The following is a 24,135-nucleotide window of genomic DNA, read 5'->3' as shown; positions in this document are numbered from 1 at the left end:
TACTATATAATATGTCTACTATTGTGACATATATCTACTATATAATATATATACTATTGTGACACATCTGCTATATAATATATCTACTATTGTGCCATATCTACGATATAGTATATCTACTATTGTGACATATCTACAATGCAATATATCTACTATTGTGTCATATCCACTATATAGTATATCTACTATTGTGACATATATACTATATAATATATCTACTAATGTGTCATATCCACTGTACAACAAAATGTAGTATTTATTAGCTGTCAAAATGTCAACCATGGGGTGATAAAAAGCTGTTTATTCTAACACAGATGCACAGTGTATTTATGGTAATAGACCAAATGCTTCTATTGATTCTTGTGTGTGTGTGTGTATGTGATCACTGTGTTAGCGCGATTGTGAGGTTTTTTTCTGCATTTAAAGCCCACTAAGTCCCTCTTGTAAAAGATCATTTCACCTCTTGGTCAAAATTTTTATTTTTTTCTCCTTTGAGGTTTTAGCCAAACAGCTGCAAATTCACTGTTGGTCATTAACGAGGCAGGGTCAATTCCCCAAACAATGTGTTTCATGTCACAATAAAAAGCAGTTTTTTATGTCTTGTATCCGTAAAGCAGTATTACACAGATAAAACACGTAGAAACAAGCATCTGGAGGATTATAAAAAGAATTGCCTTGATAAACTCACAGATCCATGGCAGAAGCTGCATCCCCCCACTTGAACAGGCAGCAGGAGGTTGAGACTGGAAACCACGGGTCCTTATCCTGTACACTGTGATATGCTGCCCCCACCTGGACAGAAAGTGTGTTGTCAGTAACCAGGCAATCCCAAATATAGTGGTTTTATACCGCCCTCTTGCTGTCTTGACAGTTATTTCACACATTTGAAGTGACATTAAGAAAAAAAACACTAACACCAACCATTATTTGTGTACCTATATGTACATTAATACATTAATACCACCCCCCCCCCACCCACCACCACCACCAGCTCCAAAACCACACCTCAGACAATTGTAAAGACAGCATGCATGGCTCTCAAATGGCTGTCAAACATGACAGCAACAACACCTGACATCCTACTCAGGAATTATTTTTGGTGTAACAATAACATTATAGGCCTACTATGCTATGCTATTATATTTGGTTCTCTAATGTAAAATGCTAATGAATCATTCTTTACTAAACGAGCACACATGTAGCCTACAGTCTTTCATTATTCTCGCCGCCAGAGAAAAGACAGGGACAAAATCCTAATTTACTTACCTCTAGTGTCACGTTCTGACCATAGTTCTGTTATTATATCTTTGTTTTAGTATGGTCAGGGCGTGAGTTGGGGTGGGCAGTCTATGTTTGTTTTTCTATGTTTGTTTTTGTGTTCGGCCTAGTATGGTTCTCAATCAGAGGCAGGTGTCGTTAGTTGTCTCTGATTGAGAATCATACTTAGGTAGCCTGGGTTTCACTTTTGGTTTGTGGGTGTTTGGTCCACACGGTACTGTTTTGGTTTTCATTAGTTCACGTTATTGTTTTGTATTTCAGTGTTCAGTTAGTTTTCATTAAAGATTACATCATGAACACTTACCACGCTGCGCTTTGGTCCGCTCCTTACTCCTACTCCTCCTCAGACGAAGAGGAGGAAGCCCGTTACATCTAGGCTGCTATACATATTTATTTGGTTTGTCTTTCTCTTGTTTTTCATTGAATGTTAGTGGTAATTAAACAAAATGTATTTAGAATTTATCCTTATTAATTTTCCAGAAATAGTTTAACCAGCTCCATGTATTCTCAAATAGAAAAAAGTAGTGGTACCTGTGCTCCAGGTACCACTACACCCCTGTTCCTACACTGTCAATGGTAGCAATTATTAGTCTTGTTTTTTTATTTAGTTAAGATCAATAATAAATACAAACTACAGGTAGCCACATCCTAACAATTGTACTTGGCGGGTGCCAACTAGTAGCTACAGAGTAACCTCCCAAAATGTTTTAAAAAAAAATTTGTAACCGAAAGATTACAAATTGGACAGCGTTTGAGTGCAACGTGTCTAGCCTAAATGTTCGTTATTTTCCGCTCACTTTCGGGATCACTTCGGTTAACTCCGTCATCCATTCGGCTTGTTCCGCTTATAATTCGGTTGTTCTCGATTGTGCCGCTGACGATTTGATTTTCCTCCCTCTCGTTCTCTGTTGTTGTTCTCGGTGACGCGACGGAGGTGTAGCCTGACGCGGTCTCTTACGTGTCGGCCTGAATAAAAGTGGAGCTCCGAGGGCCCGGGAGTGACGGAGGGAGTCTGTATCGGTAAGAGAAGACTAGTGTCCGGGAGGAAGAGAGACAATGCGCGTCCCAAATAACATATAACCTGTCCGGGTTCGGCCCGGAGGGACAAAGAGATCATGGCGGCGGGCTTGTTACAGGCAGTCATGCAGACATGGAGGGAGGGGAGGCTGCTGCGGCGGCGAGTAACCTGGAAAAAGACAGGGAATGAGGAGTAGGCTAGCCCGCCAGCAGGATCGAGTGGGACGTTGCTTGTTTGGACTGCATATTATGTGATGCGATTTTACAAGCAAATTCGCCCTGTCATGAAATCATAGTCTGTCCCTATAAAGATTGAAGGCTAATTTGCGCGTATTTGGTCTTGCCCAGCAGCCTAGCCTGTAGAATAGCAATGAAAAGGTAGCTGACTAGATTGCATGTAGCCTACAAAATGTAGGGGTTAAACCAAACTCGACTGCTATATAATGTTTGTTACGAAAAATCAGGGTATTCTTGAACTTCAATTCTTAAAGTGCAAGATTATGTATCGGTTCCATAATATGAAATTATGACATTTTTGGCGTTGTTGCTTGCCTTGTCTAAAATAAATTAACTTAGATACGAGCCCAGATTTGGATGTGGTTTATGTGTCTAAATGCCTGGGTCGCTACAATATGTCCCTACAATAATATGTCCCGTCATACTAGTCTCTTTGTTTCTAGTCGTTTTGTTTGCCAAAACAATCTTAAGCAAGTGTAGTCTAGTCGAAACCTCAAACACAGGCCACTGTTTTTTTTTTTGCAGGTCCATTTTGGATATTTACTTATTATACAGAATTATATTGTTTCATATTGCGCCCAAAAGTTGACCTAAATGATCTTGAACTAAAGGTAAAACCAATGGTAACCTATATGTATTGTATGTCACACAGAGGCGTTGGACCCACTCTCCATGTGGCTCTCTGCCTTGTCACTGAGTTTAGCCTATTCTCTAATCTACTGATTGCTAGAGTGATGTGCAGTTCGTGGACGGTTCGTTCTTCATGAACGACTTTTTCCTGACTCGAGAGATATGCTTCGATTTTCAGAGTGACTCGTTCGTTTGACCTGCTGGCCGCATTGAATTGAACAGCACAATTACGCGCTCCTCCGGCTCAGTCAATTATGTATATAAACCCAGGATTGCTGATGCTATATGTTGGCCATTGAGAGGCCAAGCATGGGGTAGCTGCAGTCCAATATGGCGGCCGGAGTGGGTGTATGAAAAACAAATCATCTAATTGGGCAGATTTGTTGCCACTCCTGACCGTTTTGCATGGCTGATTGGGCTGCGCGACGAGACGATAGGCAGGCGACCAGTGCTGTATCGACGTGCCAGTTTACTTGAAGTGATTCCTGCAGCCTTCAAAATATATATAACTATGCAAGTAGTTAAGGGACAAATTCTTATTTTCAATGACAGCCTAACCCGAACGACGCTGGGCCAATTGTGCGCCACCCTATGGTTGTGATACAGCCTGGATTCGAACCAAGGTCTGTAGTGGCGCCTCTACCACTGAGATGCCGTGCCTTTGACCGCTGCGCCACTCGGGAGCCATGCCTGCTGGGTATCAAGGTTGTGTTGCTGCCGGTTGCTAACTTGGCCATATTTTTTTTCTCTCGCGTGATTTTACTTCAAGCAGGATAGCAGCCTACACAAGAAATAACTAATACTGATAACCGTGTAGATGTCACGTTGATACATAGTCTACTATCAATGGAACGTTCATGAGGCGGCAGGTAGCCTAGTGGTTTGAGTGTTGGGCCAGTAACCGTAAGGTTGCTGGATCAAATCCACAAGCTGACAAGGTAAAAATGTGTCGTTCTGATAGGAAGGGGCAGTATATCGTATTTTATTATATACCAGTATTTGTGCAGGGACCGATTTGGGTATTTACTTTACCTTCTATACCGGTATTTGAATGTTTGCTTTGTTAAATGTGAGACGCCATGTGCAATGTCCATTTTTATATTTTACTTCGCAACTTAAATCATCTCTCTTTCTCTCTGCGCCACTTTCAACACAGACCTAGCCACGCCCCCTGTCACTCAAGGAGCGCATTTGATGTTCCTCAACCGAAGACGAGACTAGTGTTCAGTCTGCATGGTAGTGATGGGCATTCCGGCTCTTTTCAGTGAGCCGGCTCGTTCGGCTCAGCTCACCCAAAAGAGCCGGCTCTTTTGCTCCCAAACGGCTCTTTAGAAGAAAAAGAAAAATATATTTTTTTCAAGTAAAAACAGTTTGCGATAGTTTGACTATGATTGGTGTTAAAATAATTAAAATGAAATAATTAAATTAAATCATACTCTACCTTAACCACAATGTATTTAGTTAGAAATGCATTGGTTTGTTATGAAAAAGAATGCTATTAAACATTTGCATTTAAAGTATAACTTTTTAATGTATATAAAAAAGTGCATATAAATCTAACCATTAAAATCTAATACAATCTGAACAACATGATAATAGAATATTGTACCATATCAAAGAAAACATAAATAATGTGCAGAACTGCAGCATCCCACTGAAAACATTAAACTGGTCCTTCTTCTCTTTCTTCTTTACTGCCATGTTATAACCAGCAGCACACAGCAATGCTGACCAGATTTTTCTTTTATGAGAGATTCACTTTCGAGGGACTGATGCGGTTTCTTCTCTCAGTAGTTATTTGTCCTGTTTTCGAGAAGACCCTCTCAGAGGGAACGGATGTGGCCACTATGCAGAGTCTCCCTGTCATGACTTTAGTAATCCATGGGTAGACAGAGGCCTTGTTCTTTTACCAGCTCAGAGGATCTGGCTCCTCCAAATAGGATCGGACCTCCATTATGGCATCTACTGAGGGATTCCTTCAAGCTGCATCCCCAGTTGCTCTCTCGTCAAACAGCAGACGTTTGTGGCACTACTGCTGGTGCTTCTGCTCCATCTGATCCCTCTTCTTCCTGTTGCCCTGGTGCCTGAACCAGCTGACTGCTTGGGCTGTCCCTCCCTGCTGCTGAGGTTATTCTTTGAAGAGCCTCACCATCTCTCTGGCATCATTGAAGGCTAGCTTCTTAAACCTGGGGTCAAGTGCAGCGGTTTCTGATGGCACGTGATTATATTCCATTGTGTGGAACTTTCTGTCCATTGATGAACATAGGGTGTCCATCAACTCTATGTCACACGTGGTTGCATTTGCTTCTCTCTGGCGGCTGGCTGTGATTGGCTGCAGACCCTTACACAGGAGTATCATTTTTGAGGCTGTCACATAGCTGAAAAGAGAGAACAGTAACTTATTAGTTCAGGTTCATGTTTTGTCTACTGATACTACATTCTCATCTACTGCTCATATACATATATAATACTGGATTAAATAATGATGTAGTAATAACTGCTTACTGTACCACTTCACTGATCTCCACAGTGACCTGCTCAAAGGGTTCCAGGACTCTGCACACCTCCTCCACCACCTCCCATTCCTCTTGGGTCAGAACATCAACAGGTGCAATGGCCAGGGTAGACATGATAGCATCCTTTGACTCAAGAAACCGCTTCAACTTATAAAATGTTGAATTCCACCTTGTAGTGCAGTCTTGTTTAGGCCTCAACTCAGGCATCCCCATCTGGCGTTGTGTAGACTTTAGTTTTTCAGCACCTACTGTGCTCCTGTGGAAGCATTCCACAGCTGCTTTCACTTTGTCCACAGTGGGCTTTATCACCTTCAGAGCATCTCTTACTATCAGGTTGCTTGTGTGGGCAAGACATGGGTGATGGGTCCATTTAAAAATGTTCATAGCTTTGGTTATGTTCGCTGCATTGTCGCTAACACAACAGACCCCTTTTCCATCTACTTGCCATTCTCTGGCCACTCTCAACAGTTCCTCTGCCAAGTTCTCTGTGGTGTGTCTGTTGCTGAACTCAAAGCAGCCCAGAAGACAGCTAGACATTGAAAAATCTTCAATTAAGTGACATGTAACTGACCTGTTACATTATTACCCTTGATGTCCAGCAGTCAGCAATAAGGCAAACTGCAGTAGCTTTTTGGACTCTTTCTCGCACTGAAGCTTGTGTGCTCTCGTACAGTTGTGGAATAAGTGATTTTGAAAGGGTTTTCCTGCGTGGAATTGTGTACATTGGATTTAGACTATTGCTATAATTTCTGAAACCTCTGTCCTCCACGATTGAAAATGGCTGGAAATCGGTGGCAATCATTTTAGCCAATGCAGTATAAATTTGGCCTTGTTTTGCTACAGACATAGGCTTTGGCATAAACTGGTCCATGTTTTGGCAAATTCTACACTGTGCTCTAACATTGTCTACATTTTTAAAATGCATCCAAATGCTACTGTGCTTCCGACTCATTTTCCAGCAGTTTTTTTTCCAGCTGTCCTTTCTCGCCTCGGCTGCTAAGTGTGTGACTGTGAGTGAGTTTGCTTGGCCCTCCCTTGCCCATCTTTGGTTCATTGGTTGACACTGGGTGTCTGATTGACAGGAACAACAGGTGAGGCTGTTAGTCTGAGCAGACAGTCAGAACGGATGTGTGTGAGCTTGAGCATTTAAAGCCTATATTTTTTTTTTTTTTTTTTCGTTCTTTAAATCAGTTAATTCTATGAATTTAAATCTTTTGATTATTCATATCTTAATTTTGTAATAATTTAATAAATAGATTCGGCTCTTCTGATATGCGAGCCGGCTCTCAACGTTCACCTTCAAGAGCCGCCTCTTAGAGCCGACTCGTTCTCGAACAACCCATCAGGGTCAATGCAGCACATGCAACAGTGTTGATGACAGCGATGCTGTTTTCTCTTTGCTTCTTAATATAAACCAACTAGCGTTCTATAGTGACACTATTAGTTTCTGTTTCTTACATCAGCAAACAGCTAGTTTGTCTTTTCTTAGGACGTTGCCCTAAATCTTGTGAGACGCTAATTGTTTGCCGCTAATGGTAATAGCTAGCTAGCTAATAAATGTACTGAGTAAGAGCAAACGTAGCTAGCTAATACAGCATGATAATAGCAATGATGGTGTAGACCTAATCAGTATGTTGTTTGTGCAACAGTATCTTCTAAATCGAAGAGGAATATGCAAAGCAAGAATAGGTTAGCTATATGAAGTAGCTAAGAGAGAACATGCAATGTCGCCAAAGCTTATAGGGTCCCCTAGGAAACACTAATCAACACTTTAGTTCCTACCCTGTCACAGTAACTCTTCCCTGGCATTTGAATTTGTTGTCATCTCAAACAACACTGTATTCAAAGTGCCCACTATTATATTCTAAATATAGAATTAGAATAGTCATTCTATTTCCATGATTCCAACAGTTTTGCTCTAATTCGCAAGTCAAATCGCAATTGCAACATTTGGTTAAAAAGAAGTCCTAGATTTGCCCATATCGTGCAGCCCTACGTGGCAGTGTGCAGCCCTACGTGGCAGTGTGCAGCCCTACGTGGCAGTGTGCAGCCCTACGTGGCAGTGTGCAGCCCTACGTGGCAGTGTGCAGCCCTACGTGGCAGTGTGCAGCCCTACGTGGCAGTGTGCAGCCCTACGTGGCAGTGTGCAGCCCTACGTGGCAGTGTGCAGCCCTACGTGGCAGTGTGCAGCCCTACGTGGCTACGTGGCAGTGTGCAGCCCTACGTGGCAGTGTGGAAATGACCTCAAATGAGCAGTGGTGTAAAGTACTTAAGTAAAAATACTTTCAAGTACTAACGTCATTTTATTTTTTGGTATCTGTGCTTTACTTTACTATTTTTTCTTTTTGACAACTTTTACTTTTACTTTCTTACATTCGTAAAGAAAATAGTGTACTTTTTACTCCATACATTTTCCCTGACACCTAAAAGTATTCTGTTACATTTTGAATGCTTAGAAGGACAGGTCAATTCACGCACTTGTCAAGAGGACGTCCCTGGTCATCTACTGCCTCTGATCTGACGGAATCACTAAACACAAATGCTTTGTTTGTCAATTATGTGTGAGTGTTGGAGAATGCCCCTGGCTATCCTTAAATAAAAAACAAGAACATTGTGGCCATTTGGTTAGCTTAATGTAAGGAATTTGAAATTATTTATTATTTTACTTTTGATACTTAAGTACATTTAAAAACAAAAACTTTTGAACTTTTACTCAAATAGGATTTTACTGGATGACTTTCACTTGAGTCATTTTCTATTAAGGTATCTTTACTTTTACTCAAGTATGAACATTTGATATTTTTTCCACCACTGCAATTGAGTGCAGGAAATGAAGAAATTATAAAGGTGTTGAATTGAACACTATAAAACCATCAGAATGGAGAAAGCCCCATTTGAAATCACTTAGAATGTATGTGTTGCCACCCTAGGATCACTCACTACTCATAAAGCACCCTAGGATCACTCACTACTCATAAAGCACCCTAGGATCACTCACTACTCATAAAGCACCCTGGGATCACTCACTACTCATAAAGCACCCTAGGATCACTCACTACTCATAAAGCACCCTAGGATCACTCACTACTCATAAAGCACCCTAGGATCACTCACTACTCACAAAGCACCCTGGGATCACTCACTACTCATAAAGCACCCTAGGATCACTCACTACTCATAAAGCACCCTAGGATCACTCACTACTCATAAAGCACCCTAGGATCACTCACTACTCATAAAGCACCCTAGGATCACTCACTACTCATAAAGCACCCTGAGATCACTCACTACTCATAAAGCACCCTGGGATCACTCACTACTCATAAAGCACCCTAGGATCACTCACTACTCATAAAGCACCCTGAGATCACTCACTACTCATAAAGCACCCTGGGATCACTCACTACTCATAAAGCACCCTAGGATCACTCACTACTCATAAAGCACCCTAGGATCACTCACTACTCATAAAGCACCCTAGGATCACTCACTACTCATAAAGCACCCTAGGATCACTCACTACTCATAAAGCACCCTGGGATCACTCACTACTCATAAAGCACCCTAGGATCACTCACTACTCATAAAGCACCCTACGATCACTCACTACTCACAAAGCACCCTGGGATCACTCACTACTCATAAAGCACCCTGGGATCACTCACTACTCATAAAGCACCCTAGGATCACTCACTACTCATAAAGCACCCTAGGATCACTCACTACTCATAAAGCACCCTAGGATCACTCACTACTCATAAAGCACCCTGAGATCACTCACTACTCATAAAGCACCCTGGGATCACTCACTACTCATAAAGCACCCTAGGATCACTCACTACTCATAAAGCACCCTGAGATCACTCACTACTCATAAAGCACCCTGGGATCACTCACTACTTATAAAGCACCCTGGGATCACTCACTACTCATAAAGCACCCTAGGATCACTCACTACTCATAAAGCACCCTGAGATCACTCACTACTCATAAAGCACCCTAGGATCACTCACTACTCATAAAGCACCCTGGGATCACTCACTACTCATAAAGCACCCTGGGATCACTCACTACTCATAAAGCACCCTGAGATCACTCACTACTCATAAAGCACCCTGGGATCACTCACTACTCATAAAGCACCCTAGGATCACTCACTACTCATAAAGCACCCTGGGATCACTCACTACTCATAAAGCACCCTGGGATCACTCACTACTCATAAAGCACCCTGGGATCACTCACTACTCATAAAGCACCCTGGGATCACTCACTACTCATAAAGCACCCTAGGATCACTCACTACTCATAAAGCACCCTGGGATCACTCACTACTCATAAAGCACCCTAGGATCACTCACTACTCATAAAGCACCCTAGGATCACTCACTACTCAAAAGCACCCTGGGATCACTCACTACTCATAAAGCACCCTAGGATCACTCACTACTCATAAAGCAAATGTAGAAATGTATTATTCAAAAACTAAAAATACCGTCCATTTAAATAAAACAAATACTGTGATATAATCTTTTGGCCATATCGCCCGGCCCTACGTTCTGCCCCTGAACAAGGCAGTTAACCCCACTGTTCCCCGGGAGGGGCGGCAGCGTAGCCTAGTGGTTAGAGCGTTGGACTAGTAACCGGAAGGTTGCGAGTTCAAACCCCCGAGCTGGCAGTATAATAGCTCAATGTACGGTAGTTGCGCAGTAAAAAACACAGCTCAGTCTAAACTATAGCAGGGCGCTTTCAAAATACCCACTCGCCCATACTCCGGTCGCCATATTGTGATGCCACTACCACAGATTGACCAATAAACCAGATATTTCACCAGAGTAAAACATTTGAAGCATACAGCTGGCGTTTCCACTCACTTCCAAATATGGCCAGCAGTGGGAGAAGATGGAGCGAGATGGATTTTGGCCGACATTCTGCTAATTTTCTTATTGATGAAACATTTGATCTCCATACAGTTTCCAAAACTAGAATGTGTAACAAAAAGAGTGGACTGTGTTTTGTAGACTTTACCCTTTGCCAAAGTTTCTGAAAATTGCGTTTAGAAGGAATGAAGGGTGAATTGAGTTATTGCACACGCACTTCACAGCTATAACGGAAATATACAAATAAATGATACAACCAATAGGATCTCACTAGCTTGTGTTTGGCCCCACCCACCTCCTTGCTTGTTCTGCCCAATATGATTCATTTCCTCCCATTGGAAACGAAAGGCTCTGGTCTATCTTGGGTTAGTTATAAAAATCTTTACCTCTACCTCTTCACGGGTCAGCCATATTTGCACTCCTCCTAGATGGATTAGCTGACAATGTTGGGAAAACCATGTGTGCGCTTCAATAGGGCAGAAGTCTGTGAGTTGTTGTCATTCCGGATGGCCAGGTAGCTACCAACAATTACAAGGAACTGTCATGTGGGGAATCGTAAGTGACCAGTTTCATCTTGTTCTTGATAACATGTCTTGTTTAGAGGTGTTTTCACTTGATTTCATGTTAATGCTAATATGGCTACAATTTGCTATAACAATCACAGCAGGTGCTCATTGTGCAAGATTATTTATGTTTTCAATAAACATTGGATGCAAAATATAGTTTACATGTTGTCAACAATCTTAAGCCGACCACAGTCTGTTTTGACCCCATAGTTGCGCACACCTCAGTTTTGTTGCTAAACAACCAATCCGTCTATAGGAATACATGGAATTCTACACGATTTCAGTTAAAGGTTTTGAGGACAAAGTTACGGTGCATTCGGAAACGATTCAGACCCCTTCCCCTTTTCCACATTTTGTTACATTACAGCCTTACTCTAAAATGGATTAAATATGTTCTTCATCAATCTACACACAATACCCCATAATGACAAAGCAAAAACAGGTTTTTAGAAATGTTTGCAAAAAACAGAAATACCTTATTTACGTAAGTATTCAGACCGTTTGCTATGAAACTCCAAATTTAGCTCAGGTGCATCCTGTTTACATTGATCATCCTTGTTTCTACAACTTGATTGGAGTCCACCTGTGGTAAATTCAAATGATTTGGAAAGGCAAACACCTGTCTATATAAGGTGCCACAGTGCATGTCAGAGCAAAAACCAAGCCATGAGGTTGAAGGAATTGTCCGGACGGAGGCCACTCCTCAGTAAAAGGCATATGACAGCCGCTTGTAGTTTGCCAAAAGACTCTCAGACCATGAGAAACAACATTCTCTGGTCTGATGAAACCAAGATTGGAGGAAACCTGGTACCATCCCTACTGTGAAGCATGGTGGTGGCAGCATCATGCTGTGGGGATGTTTTTTAGTGGCAGGGGACTGGGAGACCAACACCATCATTTACAAACAAAGCATGTGCTTAGTGAGTCCTCCAGATCAGAGGCAGTAGGGATGACCAGGGAGGTTCTCTGTTTAGTGAGTCCTCCAGATCAGAGGCAGTAGGGATGACCAGGGAGGTTCTCTGTTTAGTGAGTCCTCCAGATCAGAGGCAGTAGGGATGACCAGGGATGTTCTCTGTTTAGTGAGTCCTCCAGATCAGAGGCAGTAGGGATGACCAGGGATGTTCTCTGTTTAGTGAGTCCTCCAGATCAGAGGCAGTAGGGATGACCAGGGAGGTTCTCTGTTTAGTGAGTCCTCCAGATCAGAGGCAGTAGGGATGACCAGGGAGGTTCTCTGTTTAGTGAGTCCTCCAGATCAGAGGCAGTAGGGATGACCAGGGAGGTTCTCTGTTTAGTGAGTCCTCCAGATCAGAGGCAGTAGGGATGACCAGGGATGTTCTCTGTTTAGTGAGTCCTCCAGATCAGAGGCAGTAGGGATGACCGGGGAGGTTCTCTGTTTAGTGAGTCCTCCAGATCAGAGGCAGTAGGGATGACCAGGGAGGTTCTCTGTTTAGTGAGTCCTCCAGATCAGAGGCAGTAGGGATGACCAGGGATGTTCTCTGTTTAGTGAGTCCTCCAGATCAGAGGCAGTAGGGATGACCAGGGATGTTCTCTGTTTAGTGAGTCCTCCAGATCAGAGGCAGTAGGGATGACCAGGGATGTTCTCTGTTTAGTGAGTCCTCCAGATCAGAGGCAGTAGGGATGACCAGGGATGTTCTCTGTTTAGTGAGTCCTCCAGATCAGAGGCAGTAGGGATGACCAGGGATGTTCTCTGTTTAGTGAGTCCTCCAGATCAGAGGCAGTAGGGATGACCAGGGAGGTTCTCTTGATAAGTGTGTGAATTAGACAATTATCCTGTCCTGCTAAGCATTCAAAATGTAACGAATACTTTTGGGTGTCAGGGAAAATGTATGAGTAAAAAGTATATTATTTTCTTTAGGAATGTAGTGAAGTAAAAGTTGTCAAAAATATCAATAGTAAAGTACAGATACCCCCAAAAAACGACATAAGTAGTACTTTAAAGTATTTTTACATAATTACTTTACACCACTGGTGCCAAGCGTGTAGCATCATACTCAAGAAGACTCAAGGCTGTAATCGCTGCAAAAAGTGCCTCAACAAAGTACTGAGTAAAGGGTCTGAATACTAATGGAAATGTATTATTTCAGTTTTATTTGTTATAAATTCTGTGACGGGAAAGAAAGGAAAAAAAACTGTTTTTTGCTTTGTCATTATGGGGTGTTGTGTGTAGATTGACGAGGGGGGGGGGGGGGGAAACGATTTAATCCATTGTAGAATGAGGCTGTAACGTAACCACATGTGGAAAAAGGTCAAGGGGTCTGAATACTTTCTGAATGAACTTGAAGTATTTTTGTTGTTGTTGTAGAGGAGACAGTAACATTAGTCATCTAAGATGTTTTTAGAAATATGCATTAAGGTGTCTATAATAGAATACATCTGGCAAAAATGAATGTAGACATTTCTATAGTTTCCCAAATATTTTTTTACAATGGTGTGGGAGAGCCAAGGTGGAGGCATGGTGGCTTCAACACAATGGTGGGGGAGAGCCAAGATGGAGGCATGGTGGCTTCAACACAATGGTGGGGGAGAGCCAAGATGGAGGCATTGTGGCTTCAACACAATGGTGGGGGAGAGCCAAGATGGAGGCATTGTGGCTTCAACACAATGGTGGGGGAGAGCCAAGATGGAGGCATTGTGGCTTCAACACAGTGGTGTGGGAGAGCCAAGATGGAGGCATTGTGGCTTCAACATAATGGTGGGGGAGTTCCAAGATGGAGGCATGGTGGCTTCAACACGATGGTGAGGGAGTGCCAAGATGGAGGCATTGTGGCTTCAACATAATGGTGGGGGAGTTCCAAGATGGAGGCATGGTGGCTTCAACACGATGGTGGGGGAGTGCCAAGATGGAGGCATGGTGGCTTCAACACTATGGTGGGGGAGTGCCAAGATGGAGGCATTGTGGCTTCAAAACGATGGTGGGGGAGTGCCAAGATGGAGGCATGGTGCCTTCAACACAGCACCCCTAATTAGTAATCTAGTGTGTATATTTAAATCATTGGGCTCAGCATCTGCTCTGACCACCAACTGTCTGTCATGTGCGCGCAAAGAAATAGATCATGCTGCAGGCAGCATAGAGAGGGAAAATGCATGTTTAGAGCTGATAAATGATCACACGGTGCAAGAGTGAATGCAGTCAATTGATTATTGAATGTTGTCAATGGACTCAGCTTTGTAGAACCAAAACATGCATAGCCTGCCTCTGCTCAACACTCAAACTCGAATGAATCGTTATTGGGCAAATCTCTCTCCTGGGGGAGTCAAAACATTCCATTCCGTTGATAATCTATTCTGGTGGCGGCCGCACCTAGACTTCGTTTCAAATGTCAAAAAAAAAATTCCTTATTTGTATGCTTATCAATTACAGTTTCACGCACAGTTTTATACGTTTCACTCACAGATGTCAGATCCCATAAAGATGAGAGCTCCAATATGGTGAACGAGAGGCTTGAGGAATCATGATTCTTTTGAGTTTTTAGTTCATCGTTCGCCGATAGGGGATCCAGCGTGTTCTGGGCATTACTGAACCAAAATAACCAAATGAGTCGAAATATTCGTTATTTTGACTGAAAGAGTCTAAAAGATCCAAGTCAATAAAAAGAGCCGTACTTCCCATCACTACTGAATGTGGCCTTTCGAGAGGATCACTTTTTGTCAAGGCCCCTTTTCAATTGTGTTGCATTATGGGGATACAAATTGTCTGACTTGCGCCTACATATCTTCTAGCAGGTTGGCATTTTTCATCATGAATCTTGTTCTGGAGCCAGCTCAGCAGTGGTCACTCTAGCTAGCACAGCCACAAAGTCATCAAATCTTTAACCACACTACTAACCCTAATGGCTAACCTTAAATTAAGACCAAAAAGCACATTTTTGTTTTCATACATTTAGCAATATAGCAATTTTTACAAAATAGCCATTTTTTACTTTTCAGCTGGCCTACTTGATTTACAAGGCAGAGTGAGTGACTTTGGCTGTTTCTCTTCCTGTGTCTGTACCTGGCACCTCTTCCATTACCTTTCTTTACCACTGAAGAGGAGGGCTTGTGGCTGCTGACCCTCTCTCCACAACCAGACTTCCATGTCTAACAGCCAGCCAACGCTCACTGGCAGTAGGTGGATTTCCAACATGGAATTCTCTGACAGAACTAGCTCTGTTGGGATGGCAAACCAGACTGGCAGCACAACAAGTCACAACACATCAGTCGTTTCGTGTGTGGTGAATCATTTCTCTGACTAGTCTGGAGACATGGCATGTTGACAAGACAGTGGTAGAGAAGGGGGGAAAAGGGTTTTGGAAAGCAGGGGAAGAAATGGCCTGTAGGGGACAAAGCCAATGCATGACATGTTGATTATTGGGTTTCTCGCAGTGCGCATGCCTGCCAAGTATCGGAGTCGGTCAGACTCATGGAGTCGAGCAGCAGCTTGCCTATTGGTGAACATTTTGAAGTCTAAAAGTTCAGAAAAGGAAGAAATTGGGATGCATAAATAATGGCACACTATCTCCTATATAGTGCACTATGTTTGACCAGAGCCCTATGATCCTTAAAAAGTAGTGCACTGTATAGGGGATAGGGTGTCATTTCAGATGTAGCCATTAGGTGGATCTACAGGCCTTCTGCTGAACAAGGTGCCCCAGAGGACTGGGGGGAAACGTCAGCTGCCCAGACACACACTAGCTGCAGGGAGGAAAGTGACACAATGAAATGAATGACTTCTCCAGGGAGCGTGTGTGTGTGAGAGATGTAGAGGTCTTCACAGGTCCAACAAGTTGAACCCATTTTGAAATCGACCTGTGTCTTTCCCACCCGGACCCAATATGCATATTTTGTTGTTGTATATATATAGACACGTTCTGAACGGACCCGAGGACAGGGAGGGAGGGAAGCAGTAGAAAAGTCATTTGTTTTGGGCCATCCTACAGTTACAAACAACAACTCCATTCAGAATATACAGTAGCAGCCTACCTGTTGGCTCTTGGTCATTGTAGCCTGTTCTTCTTCTTTAACATGGTGCGAGCCTCTATGACTGTAGCCTATTGCTGCTCTGATGACCTATGATTGGCCAATAACAACAACAAGCTACACTCTCATGAAAAGGAAAGAGCAGTAGCATAAATTATACCATTGTTCTCTTTCTCTCTCTACTGAAGCAGTCACGTTTGGATCTATATTGGTACTTCCGAACAAGTCAGTTGAAATTACACATACCTGATGACCCATGACAATCACATCAGACCCAGGTATAGGTGGATCTGCGAAGACCTGTAGTGTGATGCGCTCATGTGTTTATAACCCAGAAATGGTCCACTTCCTCACTCCACTACAGTGTTGGTCTCTAAGGTATTCCTCAGCCAGAATGGAAGGTTTTTTCTTGGTAATCATGGCGTCAGTTTTCCAGTGGTTGTCTCAGGACATTCCTAAAATAAATGACATTGTCAAAGGGTTGCCCTAACTCCCTCACTTACACCTACTGTATATTTACAGTATATACATTGAGTGTACAAAACATTAAGCACAACTTCCTAATATATATATATATATATATACATATATATCCCTGTGTCGAAAGCATTCCACAGGGATGCTGGCCCATGTTGTGGTGGACAGTTCTTGATACACACATGGGCAACCGTTGAGTGTGAAAAACCCAGCAGCATAAACTGTTTAAAGGTACTTCAAAATCCTGTATCTTGCCCGTTCACCCTCTGAATGGCACACACATGCACAATCCATGTCTCTATTGTCTCAAGACGTAACACTCTTTTATTTCATCTGTCTCCTCTCATTCATCTACACTGATTTGAAGTGGATTTAACAAGTGACCTCAACAAGGGATCATAGCTTTCACCTGGATTCACCTGGTCAGTCTGTGTCATGGGAAAAGCATCTTAATGTTTTTTTATAAACTGTGTGGGTCGAGCCCTGAATGCTGATTGGCTGACCGCCATTGAATATATCAGATCATATACCATGGGTATGAGACAACATTTATTTGTACTGCTCTGGTAACCAGTTTATAATAGCAATAAGGCACTTCAGGGTTTGTGGTATATGACCAATATATCATGGCTAAGGGCTGTATCCAGGCCCTCTGCGTTGCGTCTTGATTAAGAACAGCCCGTAGTCATGGTATATTGGCCATATACCACACCCCCAGGCCTTATTGCTTAAGTATACTCAGTGTCGAAGACTATGATAAAGCTCAGGAATAGCTTTGAGTGCTGTCTGTGACGGTGTCATATTAACCTTCACTCGACCTCTCAGTCACATCTTCGCCCTGCTGTACTTCACAGAAGGTACAAGCTATCATGTTGACATTTAAGTGACACACGTCATATACAACTCTGTCAGTTATAAACAGACTCATTATACACGTCTTATTTCAGTTATTAGCTACTTTATTCATAAAAACTGGAAGGACATCTGTGGTCGTAGTTGTATATGGATGTGTACAAACAAACACTTGGCTAACAGACAGAGAGAAGCTTTCCATTGACTAATGAACTCTACAGGAAGATTAATGACATGCATTTATCACAATGTGATATTACATGATAATATCAGTTAACTATCATTTGTGTTGGAAGTCTTCAGAATATTTACTTGTAGAAAATACTACTAAGCAGTAAGGCTATTACCATTTTCTCAATAAAAACCAGCTGAAAGGATCATTAGCATTACTGTGATTTTCTCCTTGTTGATCATAAGAGATGCATCAGAAAGTCTTCTGTAACCCTCTTGTACTCCGCTCCCCTTTTCCCCAACAGCCGATGACCATGGAGTCGGCAGCAGAGGTTCAGCAGGGAGGAGACACAGCCGTGTCAGAGACAGACAGCCAACAGATTGCCCACTCACAGGTTAGTACCCTGCCACATACTGGTACAGCACCTCATCACTACTACCACTCACAGGTTAGTACCCTGCCACATACTGGTATAGTACCTCATCACTACTACCACTCACAGGTTAGTACCCTGCCACATACTGGTATAGTACCTCATCACTACTACCACTCACAGGTTAGTACCCTGCCACATACTGGTACAGCACCTTATCACTACTACCAGACTAACCACAGGTTAGTCTACACTGCCTCCCTGTCTCTCTACCACACACTGCTACATCTACCACATACTGCTGCTACACACTACTACATACTCACTGACTGATAGGGTATGTGCTGACACTCCACACACACGGCAGAGATCTATGACTGACAGAGAGACGTAATCAGCATAACCCTGTAGTACTAGAAATCTGGTCACCTACCAGAGGAGGCTGGTGGGAGGAGCTATAGGGGGATGGCTCATTGTAATGGCTGGAATGCAAGCAGGAGACAGTAAAATGGCCAGGTGACCAAGCCGAGACAGTAGGATGTCACAGAATATACTGTACATACTTACATCACTCACACTACCGTTCCATTCACATACACACAAGAAATTCGTATAGTTGATGTCGGAAGTTTACACACACTTAGGTTTTTCAACCACTCCACACATTTTTTGTTAACAAACTATCGTTTTGGCAATTCGGTTAGGACATCTACTTTGTGCATGACACAAGTAATTTTCCCAACAATTGTTTACAGACAGATTATTACACTTCACTGTATCACAATTCCAGTGGGTCAGAAGTTTACATGCACTAAGTTCACTGTGCCTTTAAACAGCTTGGAAAATTCTATAAAATGATGTCATGGCTTTAGAAGCTTCTGATAGGCTAATTGACATAATTTGAGTCAATTGGAGGTGTGGCTGTATTTCAAGGCCTACCTTCAAACGCAGTACCTCTTTGCTTGACATCATGGGAAAATCTAAAGAAATCAGCCATGACCTCAGAAAGAAAATTGTAGACCTCCACATGTCTGGTTCATCCTTGGGAGCAATTTCCAAACGCCTGAAGGTACCACGTTCATCTGTACAAACAATAGTACACAAGTATAAACACCATGGGACCACGCAGCCATCATACCGCTCAGGAAAGAGACGTGTTCTGTCTCCTAGAGATAAACGTACTTTGGTGGGAAAAGTGCAAATCAATCCCAGAACAACAGCAAAGGACCTTGTGAAGATGCTGGAGGAAACCGGTACAAACGTATCCATATCCACAGTAAAACGAGTCCTATATCGACATAACCTGAAAGGCCACTCAGCAAGGAAGAAGCCACTGCTGCAAAACCGCCATTAAAAAAAGCCAGACTACGGTTTGCAACTGCACATGTGGACAAAGATCGTACTTCTTGGAGAAATGTCCTCTTGTCTGATGAAACAAAAATAGAACTGTTTGGCCATAATGAACATCGTTATGTTTGGAGGAAAAAGGGGGAGGCTTGCAAGCCTGAAGAACACCATCCCAACCGTGAAGCACGGTGTTGGCAGCATCATGTTGTGGGGGTGCTTTGCTGCAGGAGGGACTGGTGCACTTCACAAAATAGATGGCATCATGAGGACGGAAAATTATGTGGATATATTGAAGCAATATCTCAAGACATCAGTCAGGAAGTTAAAGCTTGGTCGCAAATGGGTCTTCCAAATGGACAATGAGCCCAAGCATACTTCCAAAGTTGTGGCAAAATGGCTTTAAGGACAACAAAGTCAAGGTGTTTGAGTGGCCATCACAAAGCCCTGACCTCAATCCTATAAAACATTTGTGGGCAGAACTGAAAAAGCGTGTGTGAGCAAGGAGGCCTACAAACCTGACTCAGTTACTCCAGCTCTGTCAGGAGGAATGGGCCAAAATTCACTCAACTTATTGTAGGAAGCTTGTGGAAGGCTACCTGAAACGTTTAAACAATTTAAAGGCAATGCTACCAAATACTAATTGAGTGTATGTTAACTTCTGACCCACTGGGAATGTGATGAAATCAATAAAAGCTGAAATAAATCATTCTCTCTACTTTTATTCTGACATTTCACATTCTTAAAATAAAGTGGTGATCCTAACTGACCTAAGACAGGGAATGTTTACTCAGATTAAATGTCAGGAATTGTGAAAAACTGTGTTTTAAATGTATTTGGCTAAGGTGTATTTAATCGTCCGAATTCAACTGTACCCATACAGACACAAAATAATGTATTTTATAAACGTACGTAGTATGGCCCAGAAAACCCCAAGTTTTTCCATACTAGGAGAGACTCGGGGGTTCTAGTCATAGGTGTGTCCCCCCTGGACAGCAGGATTATGTTTATGCTTTGCAGGTTTCCATGGCAGCGGGCCACGCCACGTCCAGTGGTCCTACGGTCACCCTGGTGCAGCTGCCCAACGGTCAGACGGTCCAGGTTCACGGGGTCATCCAGGCTGCTCAGCCCTCGGTCATACAGTCACCACAGGTCCAGACTGTTCAGGTGAGTAGACCTTCTCATCTAACCTTTTATTTGTAGAGGTTTGTCTCATTAAGATAAAAAAAATACCTACAACTTTAGCTTAGATACACCAACTTTGCACCCTGGGTACAACTCTGACCACCACAACAGGACACAAGAAGAACATACTGTGATGGAGCTAGTATTATTGCACAGCACTAACACACCTGATTGAACTGTTTCAGATCTCCAACATAGCAGAGAGTGAAGACTCCCAGGAGTCAGTGGACAGTGTGACTGACTCTCAGAAACGCAGAGAGATCCTCTCACGACGCCCCTCATACAGGTACACTTTGATGTTTGTGTGATAATGCTGCACTGTGACGACTGTTAGTGTGCGTTTTATCTAACGTCTTGACCCTCTGACCCTAACAGAAAGATCCTGAATGACTTGTCATCAGGTGACACCCCGGGGGTTCCCAGGATTGAGGAAGAGAAGTCAGAGGAGGACCTAGCGCCTGCCATCACCACGGTTACCATGCCCACATCATGCCCTATCTACCAGACCAGCAGTGGCCAGTACAGTACGTTACCTTTGACCCTTCGTTCTTTTACTCAATAATGTCACTGACAAAGAGTTTATTTACAGTAAGAGGGTAGTTTAAGCAAGATCTTTAGTTGTTTATGTTGCAACCTTATTCACAAACTCTCTCTCATATCTCTCATTCTCTCTCGCATTCTCTCTCGCCCCCTCCCTTTCTTTCTATCTCTCCCTCCCCCTCCCTCTCCTCTCTCAGTCGCCATCACCCAAGGTGGTGCAATCCAGTTGGCCAATAACGGAACAGATGCGGTCCAGGGACTGCAGACCCTGACCATGTCTAACGCTGCGGCCGCCCAGCAGGGCACCACCATCCTGCAGTACGCCCAGACCTCGGACGGCCAGCAGATCCTGGTGCCCAGCAACCAGGTGGTAGTGCAAGGTGAGTGGTAGTGCAGACACTGGCCTTACCTCTTTGAACTCACAAACAGACAACGGTGTGTTTGAATGGAATCAGTTTGAGCACATCTAAAAGAGATAATGAGTAGTTATCCTGGGTGCCAGGTCATCTGTATATCAGTAATCCATTGCAACTGCAATGTAGTAGATTTCTAACAGATGGTTCCATATTTCACCTCCTGGATCATGCCATTGTTCCCCAGCTGCGTCTGGAGATGTGCAGGCCTACCAGATCCGCACGGTCCCCAACAGCACCATCACCTCTGGGGTGGTCATGGCTTCCTCCCCTGCCCTGTCTGGCCAGGGGGGCCCAGAGGTAGAAGTTACCCGCAAGAGAGAGGTCAGACTCATGAAGAACAGGTAAGGACATACAGTCAGAGTGAGGTTCTCTCTGGTTATGGTCCACTGGGAACTCCATCTAGCCAAACATTATAAGGGCTCATACATGCTACAAGTAAAGCGCTACACCTGTCTGCATTAAGTAAAGTGTAACCAAGATCCTAGAGAGATGCTGTGTACCATCCCATACTAACTGAGCCAATAGCCGGAGGTTTCCCTGACTGTGTCTTGGTCCTTGTTGTGCCACACAGAGAGGCGGCCCGCGAGTGTCGCAGGAAGAAGAAGGAGTATGTCAAGTGTCTGGAGAACCGCGTGGCTGTGCTGGAAAACCAGAACAAAACCCTGATAGAGGAACTGAAAGCACTTAAAGACCTGTACTGTCATAAATCTGAATAGCCCCAAACTACCCCATCAGACTGCTCACCGACCTGTACAGACTCTGCCAAGCGTTTGCCCCCAGGCATGACCCCTGACATCAGAAGCAAGAGGATGTGAGAGAGAAGACAGAATGAAAATGGATTGATGGACGGGAGATCAGTGACGGACAGTGCTTTGTGGGAATTGTAGTTTTGTAGGTAAACACAACCACCCCAGCCAATACGTCCCCCAATCTCCCATCCATCCAATCTATTTTCACCATGTCTTCTCTCTCACATCCTCTTGCTTCCACTCCTTCTTCTCCCGCTCACTTGTTATCCACCTTTTCTTTTATCTTCTCTCCCAACATGTCTCAATATTATCACATCGTGGAACACGAAAGATGAGGATTCATGTGTCAGTTGTGGATCCAGAGATAACGTGATGAAACAAAACACTAACTCTTACACTATTCAAGCTTCTTGTTTGGGGTTTGTTTACTGGGAAGTCAAGTCACAGACTTCCCACAACGTTAGTCGTTTTTTTATTAACCCGAAGCCTCTTATGTAATCACTAACAATGGTTAGCCAATCAAACAAGAGGGTTAGTGTCTGACTGTCCAATAAGCTCAAGAGGAGGTCAAAACAAGGAAGTCAAGACAGCTTCTAGAACCCTGGTATTGGAGTCCGTTAGGACATGTATATGAGATTGCTTTGCACAGTAGATCAGATGAGATCAGATCATGTTGTTTTGAGTTAAACCTCCATGATCAAGATAACCCATCAACTCAGAGTCATCTTCCATTTCAAGTGTCTTGGGTGTTTTTTTCCCTTTGTTACTTGTTGATATCTGAGATTTTATAAACTTTTGTTACACTCTAAAGATGTAGGTTGTTGCTGGGTGGCGGTGGAATTTGGATCCCATATAACTACTAAAGGAAACTACTAAGATCTGCAGATAGGAACCAATTGTCAGTACACTCCACAGCCTGAAATTCACCCCAGTAAATGTTGCTGGAATAGATCATTTTGTTATCTCCGGCATAGATACATACACATATTTACAGTGAGTGAATGACTGTACATGCATACATATGATTACATATGACATAGCAATACGTTACTAGGGTTACATAGGACTTGGGATCCATCTTCCAACGTCACATACTTTGTGTTCTGTTTATGATTGGATAAAGTAGTACCATATTGTATTACATATGAGTTATTTTTCTTTTGATATTATTACTGTACATGGAGCCTACAGCATGTGTAGATTTTGCTATGATATTTCTATTGATTTGGGAGAAAAAAATCTTATGCATAATATGAAACCAATATAGATTTACGTATTTGTATCATACACTGCAGTACATCAAATGTAAACAACATACAGTACATCTATATTCCTTTAGCTTACCAGGCTTATCACAATGCCAGCTGATAAAAGGCCTTTTTTAAACTCCTCTGCTCATCTTTAGGATTTGTTAACCTAACGTAGCAGACGTTTCTCTCTTTCTGGTCCTGACGAGAAAAAGAAACTGTCAGGAGAGGTTCTCTTCTGCACTGTTGAACCAATCCTGTAAATGTGGAGGAGGAGTTAAGATGGAGTGTCGGCTTGTTAACGTCTGAAAACGGAAGTGTCGTCACAGGCTCTCTTTCCATTCCCCCTGAAAATCAGATGCATCCGGTAGAGTCCGAACCCGCACAGAGTGCCTTTTCTAGACAGACAAGAGGACAGCCTGTTTGAAGTTATTACGGACCCACAAGATATATCACTTCAATTATTGCTCTAGGTTTCATTTGGCTGTAAATGGCTAAGAAATCAATGTGCTGTTTCCTGCCACACCACTCATCTGTACAGATAACTGAGAGCTCCCAAGTGGTTGTAAAATCCTCGAGTGAACGTTGTAACAGGTTTACTACAAATGTATTTTATCACAGAAGCCTGTGAAATGTATCTTTTTTTTAACTTGTTATATTTTTCCTTGTAGAAAAGGCA

At 43.0% G+C, this 24,135-nt stretch overlaps 1 protein-coding gene across 3 annotated transcripts; it reads left to right on the top strand.

Annotated features, from left to right (window-relative positions):
• The first annotated feature begins 2,166 nt into the window (after positions 1–2,166).
• Positions 2,167–23,350, top strand: LOC109881727 (cyclic AMP-responsive element-binding protein 1-like). 3 transcript variants are annotated; one of them, XM_020473843.2, is made up of 8 exons: positions 2,167–2,298; positions 17,907–17,996; positions 20,340–20,486; positions 20,690–20,790; positions 20,880–21,028; positions 21,242–21,424; positions 21,645–21,801; positions 22,032–23,350. In XM_020473843.2, the coding sequence occupies exons 2-8, from the start codon at positions 17,910–17,912 to the stop codon at positions 22,174–22,176; spliced, it is 969 nt and encodes a 322-aa protein (XP_020329432.1). In that variant the 5' UTR covers positions 2,167–2,298; positions 17,907–17,909; the 3' UTR covers positions 22,177–23,350. The 3 variants fall into 3 exon arrangements, with proteins under 3 accessions (XP_020329432.1, XP_020329431.1, XP_020329430.1); XM_020473842.2 differs by having other exon boundaries at positions 20,319–20,486; XM_020473841.2 differs by having other exon boundaries at positions 20,316–20,486.
• Positions 23,351–24,135: the final 785 nt, after the last annotated feature.

The sequence above is a fragment of the Oncorhynchus kisutch genome, linkage group LG26 (assembly GCF_002021735.2).
Source record: "Oncorhynchus kisutch isolate 150728-3 linkage group LG26, Okis_V2, whole genome shotgun sequence".
Lineage (NCBI taxonomy): Eukaryota > Metazoa > Chordata > Actinopteri > Salmoniformes > Salmonidae > Oncorhynchus > Oncorhynchus kisutch.
This window is presented reverse-complemented; position numbering and strand designations above follow the sequence as displayed.

Bases quoted from the DNA above. Each gene is read 5' to 3' on its own strand.
- LOC109881727 (XM_020473841.2), top strand. From the start codon at position 17,910: ATGACCATGGAGTCGGCAGCAGAGGTTCAGCAGGGAGGAGACACAGCC. The intron at 20,791-20,879 runs GTACACTTTGAT...TGACCCTAACAG, and splicing joins TCACGACGCCCCTCATACAG to AAAGATCCTGAATGACTTGT. The intron at 21,029-21,241 runs GTACGTTACCTT...CTCCTCTCTCAG, and splicing joins GACCAGCAGTGGCCAGTACA to TCGCCATCACCCAAGGTGGT.